The sequence below is a fragment of the Hippoglossus hippoglossus genome, chromosome 14 (assembly GCF_009819705.1).
Source record: "Hippoglossus hippoglossus isolate fHipHip1 chromosome 14, fHipHip1.pri, whole genome shotgun sequence".
Taxonomy (NCBI): domain Eukaryota; kingdom Metazoa; phylum Chordata; class Actinopteri; order Pleuronectiformes; family Pleuronectidae; genus Hippoglossus; species Hippoglossus hippoglossus.
Window position 1 is genome coordinate 14,614,853 of NC_047164.1, and position 9,871 is coordinate 14,624,723.

Sequence of the window (9,871 nt, forward strand, 5' to 3'; positions counted from 1 at the left end):
TTTAAAGGTTCAGGAAAGAACCTATTCAAATTTTTTTTTAAAGATTTAGATGAAAAGAATCAGGTATGTTTCAGGGACTGATGTGGATCTTGTGAATTTGTGGTTTCATAAGGGGGCTGATGGGCCTTGGCAGAGGTTTGCACTCTACTGCTATTATAGTTTCTACTAATGCCCCTTGAAGTTTCAATGTTGCCTTTAAATCACTGAGGCCTGAAATAGACAAAAATAATTTGGGGGGGGGGGGGGCGATAATCTTTCACAGCTTCATCAAAGAAATCCTTTCCGAAGCAGTGAGTACTTTTTAAAGCCTGGTCAGGATGAAAAGTGGTTCACAGGGAGACTGAACACTAACTCTTGTTAAACCACTTTTATCAGTGAAATATATATGTCTGGGCTCTTGGATGAATTATTGATAGTACATGTGCCAAATCCTAAACTCCTCTCACACATGGAACAGTGCTCTTCATGGTCCGACCTCTGTAATTGATTCATCTAAGGATGTTTCCCACAGAATATCAGGTAAAACCAGACCAGAGGAAATTATCCAGTGCCGCTTTAAAGCTAATATGTACAGTTTTACTGTCAAAAGTTATGTTCGCACACACAATTAGAATAAAATGCTGCCCCAGTAGCAACGTTTTGTAATGTGAATCAGCCTATTTCAATTGTACAGTTTACTGATGGTCTTACTTTGTGTCTATTCAGAATCCAGATATTGTAAATACTCAAAATCTGATGAAAATGTAGATAAAATACATCCAATAACATATCTTTGGAGCTTTAGAAGTCAGAGAGGAACTATTGTGTGTTAATAGCCACACAAATGTTGCGTGGAACAGAGCACATAAACAAAACGACAATATTTACAATATTTATGAGAAAAGACAATGTCTAACCTAAATGGAGAGGTGTATCAATGTTAAAAGTATTTATACAAAAAGAAAATGAAGAACAGAGATGAAGGGGGGCATGGAAGACGATAGCAATAAAGATAACTGGAATATGTGATAGGTAAAGTTAGATGTGTGGATCCATTTATTAAAGGTTCAGTGTGTAGGATTTAGTGAAATCTAGTGGTGAAGTTGCATATTGCAACTGAATACCTGTCACGTCACATTCAACGTAACAAGTGATAACTGCACATAACTACATGCAATAGTAAAGCGCCGATGCTGGTATCATAGTGGTTGTTTTCATCCTGATGCGTCCCTGCTGGCTGTTTCAGAAATACACACATACATATCATCCTTCTCATGTTTTTTGATACAGTCACATGGTCGAGAAGTTTATTTCTAAATCCTTAAACGCAGGTGGAGCCGCATGACAGTCACATGAAGAACATGTGTTTTGACTGCTGCCACTGATAGAATCAAGTAACTACAGACCGTTATGGATTTATCACAACTCCAGCACACACATATATATATATATGTCTTCCATCACCCGTCTCCACCTGTGAAGCATCAGAGTGTTATCATGTGCTTATCATCAGTGAGGACTGTCCTTCTCTGTGTCTTTGGCCAGGCTCTGCAGCAGAGACCTCTGGAAGGCCTCGTCACACGACTCAGGGATCAGAAACTCCAGCAGAAGGTCACAGATGCAGTAGATCAGATGCCTGCACAGAATCACACAAACACGCTCAACTATAGACTCTCATCGACTGTAAATACAGCAGATTTCAGTCTTGGAAATCAAAGATTTAAATGTACTGTATGAAAACCACAAAGTGGTAAAGTCTTCTTCTCTCTTAGTTTAATTATGTGATGTGGCCATGTTCAGCTCACAGAGTCAGACGAGTATTTACTCAACAGTTTGTCTGCTGACTCACTTGTTTATCTGATGGTCCTGTAAAGATTCCAGCATGGTCTCCAAGCTCAGTCTGTACTTCTCATTGCCCAGCATGTCAGTGATGAGCTCTGTTCAAGTACAACAATATAGTTTTAGGAGCCTTGCAAATCAGGACAACATTTAACCTCTACAATCTGAACCTAACATCTGTTGCAGACCTGGGAGCAGCTGCACGAGACAGTCCAGACATTGCTCCTTAGTCTCTGCTCTTTCTGCAGCGCTGCGCTCAGGCCGGGGTTGAGCGGGTAACGTGCCCCCTGGCCACACAGCTTCCTGCAACACTTGCAGGTAAATCACCCAGCAGGGGGCACTGGTAAGGTGGGCAACTCCTACGTCCAACCATCTGAGACAAAAGCCAGTGGTTTAGTGCAAACGTTGTCTGTTTTTTCTACCACATATCAGTGACTGCATGGGGGAAACAAATTAAAATGCACAATCACGCAGACTGATTGTGCTTGCACACAAGGGGAAGAAACACAAACAAGCAGTTTTAAATGTCTATAAAAAATTGCCGGGGCATGAACAGTATTTACTGACATTCTCAGTGAACCTGATAGCTCCCAGAGGCATGTGTCAAGTCCAGAAATGGAGGCCAGAATAATCAGTTAGAGACAGCAGAACACCAGAGATTAGACGAGCCGAGTTCCCACAGAAAGAAAACCCCAGTGGTAATTCTAGAGAAGTCTTTGTCTAAAGCTGAATACCCAGCAAAGACATAAACATTTCATTTAAAAGAAAAAATAATGTTTTGAAAGTCAATCTGAGAGACTCTCACGAGGCCTCCGTGCACCGCAAACCACTTTGTACCTCGTAAAGCCGTCACTTGTTCTACAAAAGGAGCCGGTGTCGTGATGTTCAGCTGCAGGAAGAAAAAATTACTGAGTCCCACAATGTGACCGCAATGTAGCAAAACAAATCTGCAGTCATACATTTTCATTTGGAAGTAGGATGAGTTGATTTTCTTTCTTTTTTTTAGAACCATTTTAGAAACTTTGAGGTCATACATCATTTTATTTTATTTTGTTTCACTTTTTACAGATGTATATCTATTCCATATATGTTATTAGGCTCTTTTAACTTGTTATAGAGATTTATTCTTTTTATTTAATTTCAATCTCATTGTCTCTGCTCTTTTTAATCGCTTTAACAAATAGTTATAAATTGTACTTTTTATTTTAAATTGCCTCCTTATGTTTTATTGTCCCTGTGCAGCAGGTTGAATCTACCTCTGTGTATAAATTATGCTTCATAAATAAAACTGCCAAAGCCATAATACTGTATCTTTATTATGATAGATCAATGAATAAATCAGGGAACTTTCACTGAGGCACATACATTTTAAAAGAGATTTTACATAATACACTTATTCGCTTTCTTGCTTTGAATGATATAAGGTCAATTGTAATTATAAAAATATATTATCCCAATGAACGTGCTCTCATCATCACGCCTTCCTTCTTCAGGACACTTGAAACAGAGTTTATTTAAATGATGCAATGTAACTCGTTCAGTAGGAAAACACTACACAGACACTGAAAGAAGGCGCTACCTCTCAATGAAGGTGCCAAAGAGCAGTCTGATGGTCTTCTGAATGTTCTCAGTGCACAGCCAACTCCACTGGTCCTTCATCAGCAGACACAGGATGTTCAAAACAACATCTGCGACAGCTGTGTCTGCACATAAGACACAACAATTGGAAATGAGGGACACCTTAAATGTGAAACACAAGCAAATCACATCAGTGGTGGAAAGTGACTGCAAGGACGTCTCTGCTTGTGGAGTGTTGCTGCGCCCAAGTGGTGACGCTAGGTTAGTGTATGTTGCTTCTCTAGAGCTGCAAGGAATGCAATGTTGTGTAAATATGAACCTGTGCCGTGACTTTTCCCTGAAGTCCTCCTGTCTTTGGCCGGCTGCCCACTGCTCTGTCTGGCTGCCTCTTTCTCATTCTGCCCACATAACAGTCTTTCCTGCTCTGTGACAAAGTTCTCCAGGCCCGACAGCGTCATACCATTCAGGACCTGAAGCGATGCAACCATGTCAGCCGTATCAATTTCAAAAATAGGTTTATTATTCAGGGATAATACATTTAGTATGGTAACTTACAGGGCTGCCTTCACTAAAGCAGTACGTCACTTTCGGGTGTAGGTCAGGAATGTTGAGAGATGGGGAAATTTTGCTCTGGAACATAGATCTCCTGCTACATGAAACACAAAACCAGAAGTTCCCCAATTACATTAATACAACAAAACTCAGTGTACCAGAACAACCAGCACTGATTTATCATGTACTGAACTAATTGTTTGATCAGTTATGAAAGAGAAACGTGATTAGTGACCAAAACGTTGGGAAACTGTAAGTGATCTTATAAACATGCTGCACAAAATTAGATTTATTTCAGGCAAATTTGCCTCGAATCTAAGAATCTTAATGTCAAGTGTAAACTGGGATGAGGGGTCACACAGGCATAATGCTTTGTTACCAAGGGGTAAGAGGGATAACATTTTAGTTGGGCCATCACTGAGCTCTCACCTGGACTTTCTGTGGTCCAGTGTTCTTACATCAGTGTCTCCCTCAAACTCCTCTGTTGGACTGAGGGACTCAGGATAAGGAAACGCTGTCTTCAACGTGTCAAGAGCATTTTCCATCATCTTCAATTGAAATTAAGTTGGAGGAGACATGAGAAAATTATATTCATAGTCATTTATGGTACGTCTTTGTTATTAGATATTAGATAATATACAGAAGAGAAAACTAAGATATAGGAGAGATTATATGTTTTATGAAATAAGGAACCATTCATTTGCATTTGATTGTATTTACGAAATATCTATTTTAGAAATGAGTATATGTTGGATGATGATTTTAAGACCAGATTTTTTTATAGGGTTCTTTTTTTAATATATAATATATATATATATATATATATATTAAATAAATATGAATTAATTAAACTTTCTCCTGATCATACTGCATGGTCTTGATGTTTTCTCACCTTATCAATTCTGGACTTGGCAAAAGGTTTCCTTCCAAAATATGTGCAAACATCTGTGTTTACAGCCAGGAACTCCTGCATGTCCTCACTGTTGGCCGTCTCAGGAATGTTGTTCAGTTGCTAGAAGAGCAAACAGTTTACAGGACCACACAAATCATCACTGACAATGCAGAGTGGTACCTACTCTAAGGAACGTATCCAGTTGGCTTTTACGGGCCTCGACCCTCTCGCTGTCTGCATTTCCAAACGAAAGGTCGGGGAACATTTTCTTTGGGCCTTTGACATCTGAAATGCAAAATAGTGACTTACAAAAATGTATCTATCGTGACACAGTTCAATGGCCAATTAAAAGCAAAGGATAACTTCTTACTCTTGATTAATTTCTTGACTTCAGGCTTCTCCTCCAAACGTGTCTGCAAGTTGAGGAACTCGCTGTACCTGCGGTTGACAGTGTGAGAGGCTGCAGACTGCAGAGACGCAGCGCATTCTGCCTCAGCCAATGTCTCAAACTGTTAAACAGGAAGTGGAGGGCAAACTGTGATAATTGATAACACATATTCAGTCAAACATTAAAGCAACATGTTTAGTAAGCACATCTGCAGCCAGAACTGGTGACTAGTTCTGTTAGGCCACGTGTCTGAGCGGGTGGCTTTCATGTAGAGAAAAACAAAGACTATTAATCTGTTGACTGTTTCGTCCCACTCACTGAACTGAAACAGAACGGACATGATCCCCAGTTTCCTGAACCAGCAGAACTGGGGGTGTGACAAATACACCAAACTAAGAATTCTTCTTATTTTAAAGGTTTCTTTTCGCTGAATATCAGACATAAATGCCGGTTTTGAATGTCTTCTTTATCTTTTTAACTTAAAACATACAGTCAGCATTAGTGTTGAACTTGCTGGATTTAATTCTGATGATTTAAGTTGTGATTGCACACTTCCCACAGGAGATCAAACCCACATACTAAAGTTACATAGAGCCAGAACAGGCATTGGGAGTGTGAAGTGGGAATGGGAGTGGGACCATCAAACTAATTATGAGGATACTATTTTAAGGGAAAGAGGTTTAGTAGTGTTGCTTTAAAGGCAGCAGGAGGTGTTGTTACCTTCACAGTGTAGAGAGTATAGGGATGTGCGCCTGTGCCACGCAGCTCCTTCGCTGCGACTGTACCAGAAATTTGTACATTCTGGACATGCACAGGTGCAGCTTGGTTGTTGGGCGAATCAGAGTTGTAGGAGTTAAGTCTTTTCGGAGAACAAGACGGGGATTTCTTTTGGGCTATACCCGCCGGCCACTGGGAGTCCTCAGGCATAACCACCTTCGGCCCAAGATTTTTCAGATGTCCAAAGCAGCCGAAGGCCTCGTCGTCCCTCAAGGGGCTCACGCTGCAGAAGTTTGTTGGAGGACCACAGTCAAAAAAGCCTCCTGTCAGGTCCTCTTCTGAATCAGACTGAATCAGAGACTCCAGTGAAATCATTTTGGACTCGGACGACTGGGAGTAATGAGCAGAGGGGAGAGTACAGCAGCTCACTTTGCATGGTGTGAGTAAACCTGCGTGACAACTTTCTAATTTGTCCATAGATGTCAGGCTGACCAGGCTGCTCTGTGAGGAGTCCTGATCATTGGTCAGACTGAGGCTCTGTTGATCTTCAAGCTCTGACGAGCTTATGCTGGAGAGACCTGCTTGTTCAGAAGAAGACAGTGACCTGCAGGTGGTCCAGGAGTCCTGCTGGATTTGACACCTGTACAGTGCAGCTGTCGGGAGCTCATCCTGTGGTTCTTTTGACCTGGTGATTATTTCTACAATGGTTTGGTTCAGCCAGTCAGGATCCGACACTCTGCTAATGAGCGGCAACAGAACATTGCAGGTGATGAGTTCTGTAACCATGTAACCTCCAGTCCTGGTCTCCATCTGAGGGTACGGAACAAGCACATGTAAGACGAGGTTAACCAGAGCTCTGGAGTACCTGAGCTCAACGGCTTCACTGCTCACAGCTGGGTGAGGAGCATCTACTTCACTGTAAAGCTGCCACAGGCTGAAAACCTCCCTGTGCGTTGACTGTATCTGCCGTGCCGTCATGTAGCTCTGCAGGTGACAGCCGTACAGCTCCAGCAGCCGTTGGACCAGCGCCTTCCTGTCCAATCGCCTTGCACGCTCCTTCAGCTCCATCACCGACTCCAACATTGAATTACGCACTGCACGCTCAAACTCCCCCTCCACCTCTGGCAGCAGAGTACGATACCACGAGGACACAAAGTCACGCACCGCTTTGTGGACGGCACTGTCGATCTCATGGTTCAACCTCCACTCGTGTTCGGGTGAACACAGCGGTGCGTGGATGCCGCCAAGAGGCAAGAAATGCTCCAGGTGGAGGAGGCTGTTTGCGTCCAGCACAGCACGAGACCCGAGCCAACCCCCGAGGACCACTAAGAGACTGGTGAAGATGCAGAGCAGCCAAACGTTGACGAGGAGGTGGAAGAGGAAGAGCCATGCCAGGAGAGCTCCGAGGCCTAACAGCCTCCTCTGCCCGAGTAACTCTGATAAAGTCCAGTGATCGGAGCTCTTGGAGGAAGGCATCACAGTCAGCAGAAGTGTGTCCTGTTTAGAAAAGACCATGTACTGTCACGAGAATGAAGAAGTCATTATTGTCTTTACTTGATTTATAAACACTAAATACTTGATAAGGCCATTTGCAACATTTGGTGGCAAAACTGTCAGGGAATTAGAACATCTTACCATGACTCAGTGGTAAAATACTGAAATGCTACTATTGTGCTGCAAGTTTTCTAATTTGACTGTCGGCATGTATGTTGACACAACTGAGGCTAATTGAGTTAGTTCTTTTATTCACCAATGTGAACACTAACTACAACACTTAGACATTGAGCCATCTGTTGAGGCTTGTTTTTGACTATATGTAATATATTGCTGAGTAGATGTGAATTTCACCAAGGGATCATGTGGCGGGGTCTCTCTTAAAAACTCCTCAAAGAGTGTGAAAACACAGGCGTGTTCAATTTATTCTCAGCCGGCTCCCCAAGGTGCTCGTGGACATTTTTACAAAAAATACAAAACAAAATAATATTTAATCAAAACAGGAAAAAATCTTGTCTCACTCTCCCATGCGCTCTGACGTTACCTCATCTGTAACTGGATTCAGACTCATCCTCGCACGGACTTGAAGCTGCCCTTTTAAACCTTTAGCCCCTCCCACCGGGCTTAATTACTAATTCAAACAATATTATGTGCAAAGCCAGTGCTTGGAAACCATAATAAAAGGTTACAATGAAGTCTTTACATGTCACCAAATAAATCATCTTTAAACAAATCAAATGACTTTTGTAAAACAAAAGGTATCAACTATAAACAGTACAACTCTAACTAATTATCATAAAAAAAAACACAACAGGAAACTATTTAAACAAACAGGAAGTTATGCCCCTGTTTAAGCCCTCGAACTCTACACTGACGGTGAGGTGAACAAGCCGCGTCCCTAAACCGCTGGTAAGTGAGCGTGTGCGTGTGTGCGTGTGCGTGCGTGTGTGCGTGCGTGCGTGCGTGTGTGCGTGTGTTCGTGTGTGTGTGTGTGTGTGTGTAACCCAAATGCGGAGCTGACGAGTGTGCACCCTCGGTCGCCCCACAGCTAAACAGAGTAGGTGATGGTTAAATAGCGATCAACTAGGAACTGTAACAGGAAGCGTGAAAATGTTTGTCGGCGTGTGTGTGGTTGTGTGTACGTGTGTGTGAGTGTGTGTGCGTGGACAGCTGGCGGTCAGTGACGAAGCAGCTCCGTCACAGATCAATGAAGTCTTATCTTTATCCTTAAAAAGTGCATTTTAACATATCTATTGCCAACATTTGTATATATTCTATAATAAAAATAAAATACAATAGTTATACAAATAAAAACACAAAATAACTAGTTTGAAAACTAAACCTACTATTATTGTAGTGAAGTATAAAGTATGTTTGTCTATAATAAACTCCTGACATTAACAGAGAGTAATATCAATGAGCAAAAAATGTAAACACTCAAATACAAGACACTCAAATATTTCAATAAGCTACTTGATTCAATTTACTTTGTTACTTCCCACCAATAACAGCAGTGAACACATTTAAAAGCTGGTGTAACATTATAATCATTACAAAATAAAAGGGCTGAAGTCAACATTTATCAGAGAGGGACCTGTTGCCATGGCAATCAGCAAACTCCATCAACTGTCAGTCTCCTGCAGTGAAACCAGCCTGTTATTACTTTATTGCTCTTTTTCTTCACCACTTTGACTACATGTGTTTACAAATGTGGTGTAGCTACACCTATAGCTTACAGCTGAGGTCACAGGTGGAGCTACTGTTCACCTAACACAAGCAGCTATACTATAATCTACTGATACTGGTACTGGTACTGTAATATTCATCCCACATGTTCTGACAGCGAGGAGACAGCAAATATTACCTGAAAGGTTCCAGGTTATTGGAGCTTTACATTCGGAACACGGGCTGAAGGAGACGTCCTCCTCCTCCTGTGGGACATGACTCTAATCCTCCAACAAAGATTATCAGGATCAGCCGGTCTAGTTGGACATGCTCACACACACCCAGGCCATATGGAGGGACAAGGAGACGTTAGGTGCAGACATCCCCATTGTTTACAGATCTGTGGGAGGGACACGTTCCTCCACTGCTGCTGTCAATGGAAACATGACCAAACACGAACAAAACTAACAAGAAAGAAAGAAAGAATAGTAATGATAATTGTAGGAGGGTGGGGCCTGTCGTGGCAATTCTGCAATCCCACTCTGACAACGAGGAACGAGACACGAACCTCTTACAGTATTGTCACACTTTAATGCTCAGAGCATGGTGCACAAGACAAAGGTTAGTTTGTAATATGCACCCCGATGGGAAGCTGTTCTTTGTCATTATACATTTGGCTCATCCCTCCCACTCTGGTTGGGGTTGTTGCAAAGTCAGAGGCATCAACTCCAACTCTTTTGCGTATATTTCACCAGTGGCAAGGCGTA

General features: G+C 42.0%; 1 protein-coding gene across 5 annotated transcripts; it reads right to left on the bottom strand.

The window, feature by feature from the left end:
- Window positions 1-1,192: 1,192 nt before the first annotated feature.
- Window positions 1,193-9,564, bottom strand: snx19a (sorting nexin 19a). Of its 5 annotated transcripts, none has more exons than XM_034606969.1 (12): window positions 9,304-9,564; window positions 5,949-7,442; window positions 5,211-5,349; window positions 5,025-5,125; window positions 4,841-4,960; window positions 4,378-4,496; window positions 3,952-4,048; window positions 3,716-3,866; window positions 3,398-3,521; window positions 2,007-2,191; window positions 1,829-1,916; window positions 1,193-1,615 (listed from the first exon to the last, which is right to left on the bottom strand). In XM_034606969.1, the coding sequence occupies exons 2-12, from the start codon at window positions 7,419-7,421 to the stop codon at window positions 1,489-1,491; spliced, it is 2,724 nt and encodes a 907-aa protein (XP_034462860.1). In that variant the 5' UTR covers window positions 7,422-7,442; window positions 9,304-9,564; the 3' UTR covers window positions 1,193-1,488. The 5 variants fall into 5 exon arrangements, with proteins under 5 accessions (XP_034462860.1, XP_034462861.1, XP_034462859.1 ...); XM_034606970.1 differs by lacking the exon at window positions 9,304-9,564 and having other exon boundaries at window positions 5,949-6,755; window positions 6,837-7,479; XM_034606968.1 differs by lacking the exon at window positions 9,304-9,564 and having other exon boundaries at window positions 3,952-4,042; window positions 5,949-7,479.
- Between the last annotated feature and the right edge of the window lie 307 nt (window positions 9,565-9,871).